Source organism: Oncorhynchus mykiss, chromosome 4 (assembly GCF_013265735.2).
Source record: "Oncorhynchus mykiss isolate Arlee chromosome 4, USDA_OmykA_1.1, whole genome shotgun sequence".
Taxonomy (NCBI): domain Eukaryota; kingdom Metazoa; phylum Chordata; class Actinopteri; order Salmoniformes; family Salmonidae; genus Oncorhynchus; species Oncorhynchus mykiss.
In genome coordinates, this window is record NC_048568.1 from 16,957,340 (window position 1) to 16,977,724 (window position 20,385).

At 43.5% G+C, this 20,385-nt stretch overlaps 1 protein-coding gene across 2 annotated transcripts in view; it reads left to right on the top strand.

The window, feature by feature from the left end:
- The window catches only part of LOC110522207 (mannosyl-oligosaccharide 1,2-alpha-mannosidase IA), a 163,494-nt gene that overhangs the window by 116,914 nt on the left and 26,195 nt on the right, over nucleotides 1–20,385 (top strand). For both annotated transcript variants that reach the window (XM_021600408.2, XM_036975779.1), the window contains exon 5: nucleotides 1,669–1,763. In XM_021600408.2, the coding sequence (XP_021456083.2) occupies nucleotides 1,669–1,763 (95 nt within the window). The remainder of the gene's footprint in view (nucleotides 1–1,668; nucleotides 1,764–20,385) is intronic.

Genomic DNA, 20,385 nt, shown 5'->3' on the forward strand with positions numbered 1-20,385 from the left:
TGGGCCACTCAAGGACATTCAGAGACTTGTCCGAAGCCACTCCTGCGGTCTCTTGGCTGTGTGCTTGTGGTTGTCTTGTTGGAAGGTGGACCTTTGCTCCAGTCTGCCGTCCTGAGTGCTCTGAAGCAGGTTTTTTCAAGGATCTCTCTACTTTGCTCCGTTCAACCTTCACTCGATCCTGACTAGTCTCCCAGTCCTTGCCGCTGAAAAACATCCCCTCAGCGTGATGCTGCCACCAACATGCTTCACCATAGGGATGGTTCCAGGTTTCCTCCAGACATTTTTATTTTTTATTTAACCTTTTATTTACCTAGGCAAGTCAGTTTAGAACAAATTCTTATTTTCAATGACGGCCTAGGAACAGTGGGTTAACTGCCTGTTCAGGGGCAGAATGACAGAATTGTACCTTGTCAGCTCGGAGATTTGAACTTGCAACCTTCCGGTTACTAGTCCAACGCTCTAACCGCCCCACATGACGGTTGGCATTCAGGCCAAAGAGTTCAGTCTTGGTTTAATCAGACCAGATAATCTTTTTTCTCATGGTCTGAGAGTCCTTTAGGTGCCTTCCAAGCGGGCTGTCATTCTCCTTTTACTGAGGAGTGGCTTCCGTCTGGACACTCTACCATAAAGGCCTGATTTGGTGGAGTGCTGCAGAGATGGTTGTCCTTCTGGAAGGTTCTCCCATCTCCACAGAGGAGCTCTGTCAGAGTGACCATCAGGTTCTTGGTCACCTTCCTGACCAAGGCCCTTCTCCTCCGATTGCAGAGATTGGCTGGTGGGGCAGCTCTAGGAAGGTTCTTGGTGGTTCCAAACTTCTTCCATTTAAGAATGATGGAGGCCATTGTGTTCTTGGGGACCTTCAATGCCGCATAATTTTTTTGGTAGCCTTCCCCAGATCTGTTCATTGACACATTCCTGTCTCGGAGATCTATGGACAATTCCTTCGACCTCGTGGCTTGGTTTTTGCTCTGACGTGCCCTGTCACCTGTGGGACCTTCTATAGACACGTGTGTGCCTTTCCAAATCATATCTAATCAATTGAATTTAACACAGGTTGACTCCAAGTTGTAGAAACATCACAAAGATGATCAGGAAACAGGATGCACCTGAGCTCAATTTTGAGTCTCCTAGCAAAGGGTCTGAATACTTATGTAAATAAGGTATTTATGTTTTTGTCATTATGGGATATTTTGTGTAGATTGATTAGGGGGGAAATTATTTAATCAATTTTAGAAAAAGGCTGTAACAAAACTAAATGTGGAGGGATGGTGTGAGGCAGCACAGCGTTGTGGAGCTAAGTACAGTGCAAGATGGGAAGGAAGGCCTCAGACCCGCCACGCTCCATTCTTATCTGATTGGCTTTTATCAGCCTGCTGCAGGATGTAGTTCTAAACACTCTTGCTCTGTCTCCCTCTTCCTGTCGCTCTATCTCTCGCTCCCTCTCTACCCCTCTCTTACAAACCAGGAAACAGCCTCTCCTTTCCAACAGGAAGAAGGGCAACACTGCATGTGAGATAAAATGCCCATGTGACAGGAAGAGCTAACCCTAACCCATTGTCCATGGATCAGCGCCTTGTCACCACGTCTCCGACATCAGACAGGATTGACAGAAAGACGGGGGTAGATTGTGTTGCTGATACATCTCTCTTCTCTCTGTTTGTTCGGTAGGTGTTCAGGAAGAAGGCCATACAACTGGGAGAGAAGCTGTTGCCTGCATTCAAAACACCCACAGGCATCCCCTGGGCCCTCCTAAACCTGAAGAGGTGAGTCCTGCACTCAAACATCACCATTCTGTCGGTCTCTGTCTGTTTTATATACACACTGTACAGTCAGCCCACGGCTTCAAATATATCATTCACTATTCCCAATACTGGAGCGTCACTCAAATCAGAAGAGGTCAGTACCTTGAACCTGGACCTGTACAGACATACATTGTACACCCACTAGGCAGCTTGAAATAGCTCACTCACTCCTCCCTTGCATCACTCGTCCTTGTACTCTATTCACAGGCGTAAAGACCCAAAGCCTTCAATGATTTCACTCTCTCCCCTCTGTTTCCCTCAGTTACGTTAACTACACAGACTATTGCAAATACTTCTCCCTCTCCACAGCTTTGAAGTATTCTCTGCTGTGGGTTGATAGCATCGTGGTTGGCACATAAAAGCAGTTGTTTTGGGAAGTGGGGTCTCTGCTTGCTTTATACTGTCCCCCAAACCACAGAAGTGAGGAATGGTGTCAGTATCGATGCTCATGGCTCTGTTTTGGTAAGCCAGTGTTTTGACTACACACTGTCTGGACCTTGAAACACTTCAGCCGATTTTATGATGCTCTTGCAAACCGAGCCTGCCTCTAGATTGTTATTCTGTCTGCACCTTACTCTGAATGGCCTCTGCCCGGCGTCTAGGCTACAGCGTCTAGGCTACAGCGTCTATAGCTGCCATGGCTCCCTCCCTGGTCCAGAAAGAAACCGCTTCAGAACAATACAGCCCTGAGTCTGTCAAGTCAATGTTTGGCTCGGCTAACCAAACCAAAGTGACCGTTTTTTCTTGAGCAGCCCTCCATGGAAGTCTTGTTCCCTTCCTACCCTCCATCCCTCTCCTTGCCCTTATGATAGCCCCCCTGAGCTGAGGGGTGAGTCTAGCCGCCCACATCGCTGAGAACAGGGAGAGGGGGGTACGAGGACAAAAGGGAGGACAGAGGGTACTCTCGAGGTGGCAAACCTGTTGGATGATTATTATTGGGTTTGGAAATTGTTTTTCATCCGACGCTAACCAACTTGCTGCCAGGTAGGTAAAAGCAGCAGGGGGCCTCAAGGGTGAAGGAAGAGGGGAATAAATGAGGGAGGAGGAGGAGGACGTGTAACGCCAGTGGCTTGTCTCAGCCATGAGAATAAACAACCTCTCTGTCCAGTCTGCTTCAGTCTCCTGCAGCCAGTGTAGCGTGCTCTGCCCCATCAGTCCAAGGCCTGCAAGAGTTCTTATTTACACACTCACACTTAACTTAACTCTTCCCTCTCACTGCACAACCCTTGCCACAACCAAGAACAGAGAGGGATTTTTGTCAGGGTCAAATCCACATAGCTTAGCTTTAAAGAAATATCACACAACCTGAACATGTGGGTGGCTTCGCAGCACTATTACTGTACCAAATGAAAGAAATGTCTATAGCTTGATATGTAATATGTTATCTCTTCTCACATAGCTACACACTGTATAATGTTTTTTAATAGCAAGGATAGAGAAACCTGCATTCTTTTCACATTTTTCGCCCAGTGAGACTGCAGCCCAGTTTGTCAGATATTCATTAAAACTCAGGTTGTCATGGAGATGACTGGGTCTGTGTAACAAATTCATTTCTCCCCGCTTATGGCGAATGAAAGGGCTTTCTGCACGCATCGTCACATGGTGGTTGGAGCTACCAGTCTCCTGGAGTTAGAGCCGAGGCCCCAGAGGACCCCTGCCTGGCCCTAACCCCACCACTGGCCCCCAGGGGCCTCAACAGATTGGTGTCAATGATGAATTTACCGCGCCACTGAACCATACTGTAGCTGGCCTAGCTTTTATAGAGCCCACCAGACCTTGACCACAGATGGCATTTCTGATATGGAGATGGCAAGGCATAGGAGTGAATATGCTGGATTTCTTTAGATATGGGAGAAAAATAGGCTTCCCTTAGTATGTAAGTTAATGTAGAGCCTGGCATATGTATATGATTTCTGTCTAGAGACTATAAGAAGCAGATTAGCATCAGTTGGGAGCACCATCCACTTAATAGTGAGCTGTGTTAAGAGAGCTCTCCCACTCCTTCTCTCTCATTAACGTGATGACTAACAAGACGAACGCTGTGTGCTGTCAAAAGCCTCTTGGCAGGTTTTGTTTGTGACTCATTTTCTTGTTGGAGGTTATGTCTGGCCAGCCCTCTTCCCTGTGTTTTTCATCTGAACATTTTGTTGGTGCTTGTTTCTAAGAAAGCTCTTAAGAGGGGGAAGTGGTCCCCTTTGGGGAATTCTGAATCTAAACTCACTGTTCTCTCCCGGCATATAGAAAGAGATGACTTGATATTGATCAACAACTTTCCTTCTCGTTTCATCTGTGTGTGTGTTGCTGTGTGTACTTGGATGAGTCTGTGGTCCTCTGTGGCTCAATTGGTAGAGGATTGCAATGCCAGGATAGTGGGTTCGATTCCCTGGACCACCCCTACCATTAATGTATAGAGGGGTTGGTTGATTAGCAACCGTGTGCAACTATGAGTAAAACAGACAGGGTTGGCTTAGATTGTTGAGATAGTCTTCAATATTTGTTGAATACATTGTTACAATGAGCACTTGTTGTCTCTTAAATACAGTACATCGTTACAGTTGTTGGTTAGCTAGCTAGCAAATTTTTAGCTACGTTACTATTGACATGAAATCAGTCAAAACACCTCAAAACAAGACATGGTATCAAGAACAAGATGAAACTAGCTGAATCGAGTCACTTACGATTCCCCACACGGAAGCTTCTTGTCATTGGCGGTAGCCATCTGGCCGTTGAGAATCATAACAACTCAGTCTTCTGCCCTATTTCAGCATGTGCATTGTTTTCGTGACATTGTCAGCTAACCCATCTATACACTCATGACTAAGTTGCTTTGAATAAAAGCGTCTGCTAAATGGCATGAAGACTGATGCTTATTTTCCCTCCCAGATGGTTCTTCACCTTCCCCTCTTACAAAAGTACAAGGACTCATAACTAGGCTACTGCCATGAGCGGTTAAATACATGTATTTGAGCCGTGAATTGTCGACAGCAACAGCGTAACCCAATTCAAAGATGACAGCCACTTTATCTGTAATGAAAGGAGGAATGTTTGGGCTATTTTGGCATCTGCACTTTGTCCTACTTTAAATGGAGGGACGCACTCTCATCCGCTTACATCAGATATGTTAAAACCAGTAACCCACTTTCAGACAGCTACAGGAAGTTTCCCTCCACTCTCCTCAGAGAACAGTTAACGTTAAGCCAAGTGACTTTGAATGTTTTCGAAGACCATTCCCAAGATTTGTAACACTAAGTTTTCATACTTTACATCCTAGTTTACATCCTTTTGTACTTAACTTGAAAACCACGAACCATACTAGCAATCATAGTGTTGCAGTCAGAGCAGATCATTTGTGCTCAGCGGTTATGTAGGCCTTAGTCTGTTTTGTAGAAAACAGAGTATCTGTAGAGGGATGTTCCTACACCTGTAAGCCTATTGACCTGAGAACAACCCTACTGGCCTCCAGCCCTTTCCAAAGAGGATGACGTCTATATATAGACCCGCTCTACATCATCAGTCCTCACATAAGAGAGAGAACTTCACCTCTAGTAACAGTCATTAACTGATAGAGGCTGCTGGAGTAGATAGCATGCCCTGGCCATGCAGAGCAGCTGCCACTTTAGCGCTGCCACTCTGTTAGTGGTTTAATGAGGATACAGAGGCTTTTAAAGGCTACTACTTCCAAGCCATTCACATCTAGCAAATGAAGGAAGGATGGTAGGAACCAGGGCTGATTTGGAGAGCAAGAATAGGGAGAAAGACAGGGTCCTTGCTGGCTATCCATGATTGGCTGAGATAATGGAGGGGTCGACAATACTGACGTTTGGCCATGCGTTTACGTGTCAATTCTTTAAGAGATGGGTGAGGCTGAGGCTTAAGAGGGTGTCGAATGGGCGTATGGGCGTAAACAAAGAAGTGCTCTCTAGCAAGTGTGTAAATCTCATAAAAATGTTCAAGGGCATTTTCTCCTACTTGTCTCCTAAGTGGGACAACACTTTTATCAAGTTTATCAGCAGCATAGCTTTCCCAGAAAAGCAAATCACTTAGATTTGACATGATCCCCCATAGAGATATCTGGTTACATTTTACTAGGACCCACGGTGTTACAACCTTGAGCCAGATTGATCCAGAACTGATCTTTGGCACTGGAGGAATCCCATGGGAGTATGGTCAAAGCATGCCCCATCCCTTTCTCTCTCTCTCCGGGTCCATAGACCCTTACCTCTGTCCTTCGTTACCCTCTTCTTCTCATCCTCCCTTCTGTGAACGTCCAGATGAATATAGCTCTGCATGTCGCCGTGAGACGGACTGGGTCGACGCTTGGCTCTCACGGGTCATTAAATGAGGCCATTTATTGTTGGTATATGACCGAGTCATCCTAGTGTGCATGGCTACCGTGGCGAGAGAAATCCTGTTAAGGTCACAGATGGAGGAATCAGGATGACCAGGGTCCTCCAATGACCACAGAGTTAGAAAGTCCCTGGCACACAGGCTTGCCACCTCATTAGCTGCTAATTGATTGTGACCCTGGAACAACAATCTGATTGAGCTTCATCTCTTCTGTTCTCTGCTTGTTTGTATCCCTTTCTTTTCATCCTTCTGCAGTGGAGGAAATGTATTTGTTTTTTGAAAAAAAGTCATTTTCATCTCGGGGTTTTACATTAAAAGAAAATAACCGCACCGCTAGAATAATCAAACAAAACAACACCAGAAGGATTGGATCATTTAATTAGCCGTTTGAAACATAAGAGGTGTTTTTACTTCTGTGAAACACTGCAAAAACCTTTAATCAAAGAGGCAATGGTAAAAGAGTTGTGCTAGATACATGACTAGATACCTTTATGTGAAATCAAGCACTTTAGACTCTCACAGGTGTCTGTAATTGTCTCTGGGCCTCTGTGTGGCCTTCTCACATATAACATATATGAAATAATAAAATGATAAAAGGATTTCAGCATTAAATATCCTTTGTTTTTTTTACACACTTTTCAGTGTCTCCACCAGCGGCCGCCGCTGCTAAATCGTGTCTGCCGCTCTCAAAAATATGGTGTCATTTTTTATTTCATTTGTTTAATTTTTTTATAAATCATTTTTGGGATGATAAAACATTGTAAACTTCAAACCACTGAAACCAGATATAAAATATCAAGGAGTTATATTTTTTAAATAAGGTATTCTTTGAGAACTAACAACCACCAGAATAAACACAAGACAGAAGCTAAAATGTAAAAAAATACCATGTCATGTGGCCCACATGGATTTAGTTATAATGTTTGAGTCACTCAGATAGCATAAGAACATGACGTAAGCCATGGCAAGATGTCTAGAATTGCAAGAAACTAGCTTTGAAACGAAAATGTTCTCTCCGTCCCATTGCAAAATGTTTAGAAGAGCAGAACATTCGCTTTAAAGTAAGTGTCCAGTGAAAATCTCACTTACAAGTTAATATTCTGGTAACTCTTACCCAAATAATGATGTTGATTTGTCCAACACTTGTATTTGTGTCAAAAGCTTAAATTGGAGAAACAAAAGCCACCTCAAACTTAAAAAATGCTTGCTATTTCCTCATAGAGTATGATGTAATACTCCTCAAGATGATGAGCTGACCAATCAGTGGTCGACTTCCATGAATGTGTTTTAATGCCTGGTATACACCCACACCATTCTGTTGTTGGGGTAAGCTCAGACCAGGGCCTAAAACACCCGCCACAAAGGGGTATATTTTAGCATTGGCGGGTAAGATGTCTATTTCACCGGCGGGTGGTCAGGGCTCCACAGTGTGAGCATTTCACTCGCATTTGTGAATAAAAATGTAAAATAAATGCTGCAGTAGCTGTTTTCAAACTATTTCTACCGTTTTGTTTCATATCTGGTCAATTAATTGCACAAGGTCAAAGAATTATGAATCTTATAACCTATCCTACCTTGCAAAGCAACACTGCCTGGCTGGGGGCTGGAAGTGCTGCGCACAGGCATAAAAGTTGGTCCAATTTCCTTGAAACGAAAGTCTACTGAAGTGACACTTTGTCCTTGTTTCTTTGTGTTGGCATTGTTTTCTTCACAAGAGAGGTTGTTTTTCAATGTTTTAGTTTCAATTGCTAGGGAAGACTCTTTCACAATCTCACAGGCACAAGCATGACTCAGTCACGTTATTATGGTAACCTCCCGTCCTTAAAGGGGCAGGTGAACATTTTTTGTCTGTGATATTTTGGTTGAAAGAATCGGGTAACAAAAAATTAAATGAAATGAAGCAATATACTATACTACATTACTTCTTACTAGTAATACATGTATTGTTTTAGAAACATTACAAAGCATCCTCGTCCATTTTTGTCAGGTAATTTTTTATTTGTATTTTTGGTGAAAATGTATTGTTTTGCCTGATATAAAAATATGAGTGGCTGGTAGATTTTTGGACTGTTGGAAAAGCAAGTGAAGCTAGTTGAGAGAATGCCAAAAGTGTGCAAAGCTGTCAAGACAAAGGGTGGCTACTTTAAAGAATCTCAAATATTCATTATTTTTTTATTTGTTTAACACTTTTTTGGTTACTACATGATTCCATGTGTTATTTCATAGTTTTCATGTCTTCACTATTCTACAATGTAGAAAATATTACAAATAAAGAAAATCCCTGGAATGAGAAGGTGTGCCAACTTTTGACTGGTGCTATATATAGAAATCAAAGACAAATATCTTAAATGAATATGTAACCATTTTAACAACTGGATTAGCACAATAAGCAAAATATATTTTACTTACTGATCTAAAAGTACCTTCTCCTTCCAATCTTTCTTGCGTGCAGGACTCCTCGTGTCACTCTCTCGGTCAATTTCTGCAACTGTAAATTGGACACTGCTGTTAGATTAACAATCATTTAAGCTTTCTGACCATATAAGACACAGGCACTGTTGTTTTATTTCTTTACCTACTTATTGTTCACCTAATACCTTTTTTTGCGCTATTGGTTAGAGCCTGTAAGTAAGCATTTCACTGTAAGGTCTATCTATCCCTGTTGTATTCGGCGTACGTGACAAATAAACTTTGATTTGACATGTCAATGTCCCGGAAAGTTGGCTTTTGTTTACTACGCCATTCTAGTCAAATATCGCATATTGAGCAGCAACTGTCCCAATTTCGGGACACTGATCCAGTAGAGTTAACATACTTAATTACCAATTTTTGGAAGGAAAACTATTTCACTCATATTGTAAGAAATTATAGGTAATATTTCATAGAAATCTGGCAATACTGGGCAGTTACATTAAAACAGCAAAAAGGTCTCTGTGGCCCAGAGGAGGGCCTCAAATTTGGTCAGAGACCGCGCCATTGGCCACGCTCACGATTTAAGCAGTGACATGGACTCAGAACATCCAATTTCATTGTTTCTCTATTAAATGTTTTAATTTTGAGTGTGAAAAACCAAAATAATCTAAAATCAGGAAAAATAAAACTGAGCAAACATAATTTGGGAAAATATAAAACAATTTGGGGAGAAAATCACCGGCTTTATAGGGCCCCCCTTATTTATTAACCAGATATATTGACAGAAAACGGTGCACTTATCTTGTACACCAAGGATCCAGGGAAGAGTTGCAGGGGAAAGGAAAAGAGAAGAATGTGCCTATTTGAAAGCTTGAAAAAAATGTGTAGCTTGCTAGAAAAGGCTGGAGACCCCTGCTATATTAAAAAAAAAAAATATTCAAAGCTAAATGACTAACATTACGATAGATTGCCATAGATTTCTGTTAATTACACAAATTACTGAAGGTTCTGGTAACTTTGGTAAATGACCAGTAGCTTTGCAACCCCAGTCTGCAGGTGTACCAGACAGACAGACAGCAGCACCTCACAGTAGCCCCCTGACCCTCAGCAGCTCTCCAATAGACTCTAAGCTTCGTCCCTGACTCCAAACCCCTTTGGACTGTCGATTACTAACCTCACATAAAATTGTGTCATAGTGTGACTTAAAGTTTCCCTAATATCAACGGTCCATGAAGTGAGACCCAAGTTCAAAAAAGCTATGCGGACTTCCTTTCAGGTGATAGTCTCCAGTCTAAAGTTCTACAGAGGAAGATGTCTCTCATGAATAAACATCTAACTTCGTATTTTTTCATTATTAATGCTAGGACTCAGGTGGGACTGGCGTGTGCGCTCTTCTTTAGCGTCTTTGTATTGCTTCACACACAACCTGGCACGCCACGCCACACAGGCATCCTTTGAAGGAGGAGGACTAAGATAACACTTACTCCAGACAGTCTCTTCCTGCTTTCTCCCCTTCTTTCTCTTTCCCTCCACTCTTCTCTTCCTCCCGGATCGCCAGAGAGTGTGCTGGCCGATGAACCCTGCCACTGAAGGAGTGCCTCCCCTCTCAGTCCGACACTATGAAATATTTCCTCTGAATCCATTTCCTTTGGATTATCTCCTCTCCGCACCCTCTCCCATCTCCTTTTAATAGTACCATAAGCAAGATAAAGGATTCCCAAATCAAATGTTCCCTGCCGCCGAAGCCTGACATCAGTTTAACTTGACTTAACCTGCCTAAATTCAATTAAATTGGAAATTGTTAGAGAGAAGGGAGGGGGAGGGGGGAGGGGGGGGTTGATCAGGGACGTGTGTCTGTGTGCGCGCGTCTGTGTCCATCATTCCCACACGTAGCACAGTGTCATTTGATGTTATTTTCATGTTTTTTATCTGGCCAGAGCCAAACTAGGCCTATATTTTATTCAAGATAAGCTTTCTCAAGATAGCATGTTCCTAGTCCAACATGACTTGTTTTCATTACCCTGGTAGGGATGCTTCGGAGGGATGAAATGTGCCCTTCCAGAGATGTAGACAAGAAGAACAATTTTAAAGACATTACCTTATCATTTATAATGGCATATTTTGAGAGCCGGGGGCACAATACCAATAAAATCATAGCAATATGATACAAAAGTGTAGTAATTATTTATTTGATTTACCAATTAGTTTGGTGACATTAGTCACTGGAGTCTTAGTGCTTGTCTTAATCTCCACATTGTGTCGTGAGAAACCTCACTAGCGTCCTTGCCGTGCCATAAAAATGAATTATACTGAACAAAAATATGAATGCAGCATGTAAAGTGTTGGTTCCATGTTTCACGAGCTGAAATAAAATATCCCAGACATTTGTCATAGGCACAAAAAGCTTATTTCTCTCCAATTTTGGGCACAAATTAGTTTATATCCCTTTTAGTGAACATTTCTCCTTTGCCAAGATAATTCATCCACATGACAGGTGTGACATATCAAGAAGCTGATTAAACGGCATGATCATTACACAGGTGCACCTTGTGCTGGGAACAATAAAAGGCCACTCTAAACTATACAATTTTGTCACACAACACAATGCCACAGATGACTCAAGTTTTATAGGAATGGCAATTGGCATGCTGACTGCAGGAATGTCCACCAGAGCTGTTGCCAGAGAATTTAATGTTAATTTCTCAGACCACGTGTGACCATGCCAGCCCAGGACCTCCACATCTGGTTTCTTCACCTACGGAATTGTCAGAAATCAGCCACCTGGACAGCTGATGAACTGAGGAGTATTTCTGTCTGTAATAAAGCCCTTTTGTGGGGAAAAACTGAGCCTGGCTCCCCAGTGGGTGGGCCTATGCTCTCCCAGGCCCACCTATGTGAAATCAATAGATTAGGGCCTGATTTAAATTTATTTCAATTGACTGATTTCCTTAACTTTCCTCAGTATATTTTTTCTCTCTCCCCGGGATAGGAATATAGAGTCAAATATAATCGAAGGTCGCTGCTGTGAGTAATCTTATTTTATCCGTTCAAGCCAGTGGGGTGGTGAAAACCAGCACAACAGGGGTAATAGTCTATCACCCCCTCGGCCCACTCCGTATGAAGTAAATAGCTGCATTGCTCTTTTTGAATATTGACTGTACCTTCGTGTAATGTAAGCAAGCACTAGCATACAGAACGGGTTGATTTGTTTTTCTCCAAAGGTTAACCATAATTTTATATCTGGCTTTAAATTGCAGTTGACTCGTTTCATGTCGTCACAATAGCCTCATGGGTAATGTGTCTGTCTTTGGAGCCTACCTAAGTGTCCAAGACACTGAGTATACAATACATTAGGAACACCAGCTCTTTCCATAACAGACTGAGACCAGGTGAATCTAGGTGAAAGCTATGATCCCTTATTGATATCACTTTTTAAATCCACTTTAATCAGTGTAGATGAAGGGGAGGAGACAGGTTAAAGAAGGATTTTTAAGCCTTGAGACAATTGACATGGATTGTCTGTTTGCCATTCAGAGGGTGAATGGGCAAGACAAAAGATTTACAGTGCATTCGGAAAGTATTCAGACCCCTCGACTTTTTCCACATTTTGTTATGTGACAGCCTTATTCTACAATTGATTAAATCGCTTTTTCCCTAAGCACAAAACACATTTACATACGCTTCAGACACATTACTCCAGTACTTTGTTGAAGCACCTTTGGAACCGATTACAGTCTCGAGTCTTGGGTATGACGCTACAAGCTTGGCACAACTGTATTTGGGAAGTTTCTCCCATTCTTCTCTGCAGATCTCCTCAAGCTCTATCAGGTTGGATGGGGAGTTTCGCTGCACAGCTATTTTCAGGTCTCTCCAGAGATGTTCGATCAAGGTTCCAGTCCGTCTCTGGCTGGGCCACTCAAGGACATTCATAGACTTGTCCCGAAGCCACTCCTGCGTTGTCTTGGCTTAAGTCCTGTTGGAAGGGGAACGTTCACCCCAGTCTGAGGTCCTGAGCGCTCTGGAGCAGGTTTTCATCAAGGATGTACTTTGCTCTGGTCATTCCTGAATCCTGACTAGTCTCCCAGTCCCTGCCGCTGAAAATCATCCCAACAGCATGATGCTGCCACCACCATGCTTCACCGTGGGGATGATGCCAGGTTTCCTCCAGACGTGACACTTGGCATTCAGGCCAAAGAGTTCAATCTTGGTTTCCTCAGACCAGAGAATCTTGTTTCTCAGGGTCTGAGAGTCTTTAGGTGCCTTTTGGCAAACTCCAAGCAGGCTGTCATGTTCCTTTTACTGAGGAGAGGCTTCCGTCTGGTCACTACCATAAAGGCCTGATTAGTGGAGTGCTGCTGAGATGGTTATCCTTCTAGAAGGTTCCACAGAGGAACTCTGGAGCTCTGTCAGCGACAATTGGGTTCTTGGTCACCTCCCTGACCAAGGCCCTTCTCCCCCGATTGCTCAGTTTGGCTTGGCGGCCAGCTCTAGGAAAGGTATTGGTGGTTCCAAACTTCTTTGTTTTAAGAACGATGGAGGGCACTGTGTTCTCGGGAACCTTCAATGCTGCAGAAATGTTTTGGTACCCTTCCTCAGATCTGTTCCTCGACACAATCCTGTCTTAGTGCTCTACGGACAATTCCCTCGACCTCATGGCTTAGTTTTTGCTCTGACATTCACTGTCAACTGTGGGACCTTATATAGACAGGTTTGTGCCTTTCCAAATCATGTTCAATCAATTGAATTTACCGCAGGTGTACTCCAATCAAGTTGTAGAAACATCTCAAGGATGATCAATGGAAACAGGATGCACCTGAGCTCAATTTCAAGTCTCATAGCAAAGGGTCTGAATACTTATGTAAAGGTATTTCTGTTAAAAAATATAAATATACATTTGCAAACATTCTGAAAACCTGTTTGTTTTGTCGTTGTAGGTTGTGTGTAGATTTAGGAAACATTTTTATTTAATGCATTTTAGTATAAGGCTTTAACAAAATTTGGAAAAAGTCAAGGGGTCTGAATACTTTCTGAATTCAGTGGAAGTGCCTTTGAACGGGGCATGGTAGTAGGTGCCAGGCGCACCAATTTGTGTCAAGAACTGCAACGCTGCTGGGTTTTTCACACTCAACAGTTTCCCGTGGGGAAGCATTGGAGTCATCATGAGCCAGCATCCCTGTGGAATGCTTTCGACACCTTGTCAAGTCCACACCGTGATGAATTGAGGCTGTTCTGAAGGTGAAGGCGGGGTACAACTCAATATTAGGACGGTGTTCTTAATGTTTGGTGTACTCAGTGTGTACTGCAGGAGTATAGCAACGTGGTCTGGTGTTCACGTCATTTGAAATTCAACTAGTTGAAGATGGCTGGTTTAACATGTCTAAGAAAAACGTATTATTTGTTTTAAACCGAAGTAAACATTTGCACCATATCCCTTTTCAAAAGACAGCCCCCCCCAAAAAACTATCCCATCACTAGTCCCATTTACCCCACCAAGCCCATAGCAACAGTGCTGTCAGCAGCATCACCGCTTACACCTGGCAGATGGCTTATTTATTTCACCAAATGACATGTAGCACAGGTACAGAGAAGTTGTCAATCAAAGTGTAGTATTGCGTCATACCATGGTCTGAAAGCAAGGATCAGTAGTTGTGAGTGGAGCGAAACTAAGCCATGAATAGTTTTAACATATGGAAGGCTTCTGGAATTAAAAAAAATGTGAGATGTTGATTTCTGTTTAACTATACTGAACAAAAATATCAACGCAAAGTGTTGGTCCCATGTTTCATGAGCTGAAATAAAAAAATCCCATACATTTTCCAAAAGCACAAAAAGCTTATTTCTCTCAAATTTTGTCCATAAATTTGTTTACATCCTGGTTAGTGAGCATTTCTCTTTTGCCAAGATAATCAATCCACGTGACAGGTGTGGCATATGAAGAAGCTGATCAAACAGCATGATCATTACAGAGGTGCACCTTGTGCTGGGGGCAAAAGGCCACTCTAAAATATGCCGCAGACCACGTGTAACCACGGCAGCCCAGGACCTCCACATCCACCTTTTTCACCTGTGGGATGGTCTGAGACCAGCCACCTAGACAGCTGATGAAACTATGGGTTTGCAAAACCGAAGAATTTCTGCACAGACTGTCTGAAACCGTCTCAGGGAAGCTCATCTGCGTGCTCATCATCCTCACCAGGGTCTTGACCTGACAGCAGTTCGGCATCATAACAAATGCTCACCTTTTGATGGCTACTGGCATGCTGGAGAAGTGGGCTCTTTGCGGATTAATCTCGGTTTTAACTGTACCTGGAAGACGGCGTCTATGGCGTTGTGTGGGTGAGCGGTTTGATGATGTCAACATTGTAAACAGAGTGCCCCATGGTGGCAGTGGGGTTATGGTATGGGCAAACATAAGTTAAGGACAACTAACACAACTGCATTTTATCGATGGCAATTTGAATGCACAGAGTACGTGACGAGATCCCATTGTTGTGCCATTCATCTGTATTTCCTATTGCACGGCCCCCATGTCTCAAGGATCTGTACAGAATTCCTGGAAGCTGAAAATGTCCCAGTTCTTCCATGGCCTGCATACTCACCAGACGTCACCCATTGAGCATGTTTGGGATACTCCGAATCGGCGTGTACGACATCATGTTTCATTTCCCGCCAATATCCAGTAACTTCGCACAGTCATTGAAGAGTGGGGCATCATTCCACAGGCCACAATCAACAGGCTGATCAACTCTATGCAAAGGATTGTCATTGCATGAGGCAAATGGTGGTCACACCAGATACTGACTGGTTTTCTGATCCACGTCCCTAATTTTTTTTTTTTTATTATTATTTTTTTTTTAGATATCTGTGACCAGTAGATGCATATCTGTATTCCCAGTCGTGTGAAATTCATAGATTAATTCATATAATTTATTTCAATTGACTGATTTCCTTATTTGAACGTAGAAATGTTTGCATGTTGCATTTTATATTTTTGTTCAGTATATATATATATATATATATATATATATATATATATATATATATATATATATAAAAAAAAATGAATAGTCTGCCTGCCGTTTATGTAATTCCCTGTAAACAGTTGGATCATAGGGCCCTGGTGTAGATTTGCTCTCCTCGGTTGGTTGTGATTCAGTAAGACAGGTTCTATATTTAGTACCTTAGAGTAGACGTCATGTGTTTTTTTTTTCCTGGGGACAAAGAGCAGGTCCAGCAAGGCCAGACTCCAGGCCTGGAGTATTAGTTCTCATAATTATAAATTAGTCTCCCGACTCAGGGAATAATGGCTCCATTTTTATGTATCTTTTAGAATTCCCCTTTCCCTCTTATAAAATGGCAAGCGGGAAATTACTCTCCGATCAAATTGAACTTTTAGTTCAAGCGGATGTCATCACACAAAGTTAAAGCCAGCTCTCTTTTTTCTCTCGCCGTCTTGGTATGAAATATGGCAGCTTTAGCAGATTTACTCGTTGCGGTTCACTCTCAGGATGTACAATCCATCCCGAGAGTCTGGGGGAAAGTGGTTTGATTAATAAGCCTAGATTCCGAGTAGCCCAATTAGAGAAGCCATTGAGGTTTTTCACACAGTGATACACAGGAGCACCGCTTCATCTAGTATTGGCCGTCCCTCAAATATTAATTACAGCTGCCGTTTATAGCTCTGGCCTGATGAAACCAGGATAGCAAAAGTGAAGTTGATAGTTGATGGTAAGAGGATTGGTGCCACTGGGACAAAGGGAGAGGTTCAGACTCAGATGTATGTAAGCTATTATACGTTACCTGTAATTGGATTGGCAGACAAGGTTGTTTTGGAAAACATCTCCATTTAAAGGATCACGTTCATACTTCTGCAACACGAGAAGCAACATTAACCTTAATCTTAACCTTAACTGAGTATCCCCAGAACAAAATGTCTCGAGCCACTGGGACGGTAAAACCGTGTGTGTGTGTGTGTGTGTGTGTGTGTGTGTGGGCTGCTGCAGTCTCTGAAAGAGCCACTGGAGTAGCTGTCTAGTCCTGACAGACCCTCCTCCATCTGTGCTGTAGCTCTCCAGCAGCCAGCCGCTCTCCCAGGACACTACTCCAGGGCAATACCAGACGAGCTCCTGGAGCTACAATGATCCCCACATACCCCACCCAGCCTCCTCAGCCCCGCAGGATATAGCAGACTCGCGCGATTTAAGGAATTTAATTAAGCCCTTGACTGCGGATCTATAGCTCCCATTTCGCCTGGAGCGAGTAAGAGATATGGAGGAGAGATCAGGTTTGGAACTAAGAGCTAACAACAGGAAGCAGTAAGCCAAAGCTTCAGTATCCTTTCTGTGTGCCCGCTGCCCCCATACAAAGGCATTGGCACCTGACTGGAGTAAAGTGGAGTGTATCACACTGTTAGTTCATTGTCCAGAAGGCTGTTTGTGTTCTCTCAAGGTCCTTTCAGCCACTTCGTTATGTACACAGAGCTGCACATTTGTTAGTGCCAGCCTGCGTCTCTCTTTCTTTCCCGTAAAAGGAATGGGTAGAAACCACTGAACTGGACCTAGTGCACACAGATTCCAGACCTGAGGCAACAGTTAAACAGAGAGGAAGGAGGGAGAGGAATATGGATAGTTGGAGAGAGAGAAAGAGAGAGAGGTAGTAGAGTTCACTCCCTGTAATGTAAATGTAGCATTTGAACCACACTCATCCTCGACCCTGTACCTTTAGGCTTAGCCGTGTGCTTGTTTTGGGCTCCTCTATGCTCCCTGTTGTTATTCTTCCTCGGGATTTAGATCTCATCCAAGGGCTTAGGAAGGGATTTGACACATAGACCACAGGAGGGAGGGAGGCCAAAAGATAGATAGAGAGGCCAACAGAGAGAGAGGGAGGGAGAGAGGCAAACAGATTGAGGGAGGGAGTTGGGGGGATCCATTTCAGGCGCTCAGAGTGCAGTCCAGACGAGTGGTCAGGTTAAATGCAGCTCTTATTAAGGCATCCACATGCTTCCCAGCCAACGCAGTTCCGAAGAGATAGTGCATATGTTATGACATTTTTAAGTTTTTGTTTGTTAAATGTCGTTCCACTTCATGATTGTGTCCCACTTGTTGTTGATTCTTCACAAAAAAATACAGTTTTATATCTTTATGTTTGAAGCCTGAAATGTGGCAAAAGGTCGCAAAGTTCAAGGGGGCCGAATACTTTCGCAAGGCACTGTAGTACAGTGCATTCCTTCACTTTTTTTTTTATGTTGAATTTTACCTCCCTTTTCTCCCCAATTTCGTAGTATTAGTAGTTGCTATCTTGTCTCATCGCTACAACTCCCGTACGGGCTTGGGGGAGACCAAGGTTGGAAGTCATGCGTCCTCCAAAACACAACCCAACCAAGCCGCACTGCTTCTTAACACAGCGCGCATCCAACCCGGAAGCCAGCCTCACCAATGTGTCGGAGGAAACACTGTGCACCTGGCGACCTTGGTTAGCGTGCACTGCGTCCGTCCCGCCACGGGAGTCGCTGGTGCGCGATGAGACAAGGATATCCCTACCGCCCAAGCTCTCCCTAACCCGTACAACGCTAGGCCAATTGTGCGTCGCCCGATGGACCTCCCAGTCACGGCTGGCTGCGACAGAGCCTGGGCACGAACCCAGAGTCTCTGGTGGCACAGCTAGCGCTGCAATGCAGTGCCCTCGACCACTGCACCACCTGGGAGCCCCTCCTTCACTTTTTCAACATGTTGTTACATTACAGTATTATTCTAAAATGTATTAAATAAATAATTTTTCTACACACAATACCCCATGACAAAGCGAAAACTTTAAAAAAAAACATTTTTGCAAATTTATTTAAGTAAAGTAAATAAGTATTCAAACCCTTTACTGTGAGACTCGAAATTCAGCTCCGGTGCATCCTGTTTCCATTGATCATCCTTGATGTTTCTACAACTTGAATTGGAGTCTACCTGTGGTAAATTAAATTGATTGGACATGATTTGGAAAGGCACACGCCTGTCTATATAAAGTCCCACAGTGGACCAAGCCAATTAGGTTGAAAGAATTTTCCCTAGAACACCGGGATTGGATTGTGTGAATGCACAGATCTGGGGAAGGGTACCCAAAAAATTACGCAGTATTGAAGGTCCCCAAGAACAGAGTGGCCTCCATCATTCTTAAACGGAAAAAGTTTGGAACCACCAAGACTTCTTAGAGCTGGCCGCCCGGCCAAACTGAGCAATTGGGGGAGAAGGGCCTTGGTCAGGGAGGTGACCAAGAACCCGATGGTCACTGACTGAGCTCCAGAGTTCCTCTGTGGAGATGTGAGAACCATCTCTGCAGTACTCCACCAATAAGGTCTTTATGGTAGAGTGGCCAGACTGAAGCCACTCCTCAGTAAAAGGCACATGGGAGACAAGTCAGGATCGAGGGTAATAATGAACGGACCAAAGTACAGAGAGATCCTTGATGAAAACCTTCTCCTGAGCTCCTCAGACTGGGGCGAAGGTTCACCTTCCAACAGGACAACGACCCTAAGCACACAGCCAAGACAACGCAGGAGTGGCTTCGGACAAGAGACATGAAAATAGCTGTGCAGCGACGCTCCCCATCCAACCTGACAGAGCTTAAGAGGATCTGCAGAGAAGAATGGGAAGCTTGTAGCATCATACCCAAGAAGACTCCAGGCTGTAATCGCTACCAAAGGTGCTTCAACAAAGTACGGAGTAAATGGGTCTGAATACTTATGTATATGTGGTATTTCTGTTTTATATCTTTAATATATTTGTAAACATTTATAAAAACAGTTTTTGCTTTGCCATTGTGGGGTAGCGTGTGTAGACTGATGAGGAAAACTAACTATATAATCCGTTTTAGAATAAGGCTGTAATGTAACAAAATGTGGAAAAGGTCAAGGGGTCTGAATACTTTGCGAATGCACTGTTTGTTGTCATTCAACGAGAACTTGTTTTCATGCACATTATTTTTATGGAGAAATACTGCACGTAACATCTTAGTTAGATGTAAAGTTGCGCGACTGATTTCTTCCACAAAAACATCAAAATGAATGACATTTTTGAGGAAGTTTATATTGGCTACGGAGTCTCGAAATGGACAAAGTACTATTGACACTTTTTCAAAGTTTTTTTAATGGCGTATACGAGAACACTCGTTCGGTTCGCTAGCCGAGTTCGCTCGGCGCCAGCCGAACTGAAGCATGCTGACGCCTTTATAGTCTGGAGAGAGAGGACATGGCAGTGCTGGGCCGCAATGCAGCCAAGATCTCACTGTACTGTGTTGTAATGGACCATTATGGAGAAGAAGGAGAGATGACAGGTCTGTCTGCATCCACCTATCTTAACCTCATGGCTGGCTGCAGCAGGTACACCGCTGATACTGATGTCATCTGATTCTCCTCAGCTCACACACTCTTGACAAATAACCCACACACACCGTCACACAACTCACTGTCACACACGTGCATATATCCTCTCCATTCCAGGCTGTGGCAATCTGATTAAGTTTCTGGTAATGGATCTGGGCACTAACAATCATAAACACCAATTAGGTTTTCTGACCCAGGAACAGACGCTTTCTCTCCCTTTTCTTTCCTCCCAGACATTTTGTGTGATTTTCTTTCCAGAATTTGTGTAACATGATTTAATCAGCTGTGTAATGAAAAACAAATTGTTTTGGCACAGCGTGTGGTTGAGGACGGGGGTTATTACAATACACACCCAGCTTTAAAAAGGTTGAGCAGTGTGTTCCTGGCTGCTTCTCCCTCTCCCTCTCTTCCCCTCCCTATGGCCCAGGCCACGGGAGCTGATGGATGTAGGGTCAC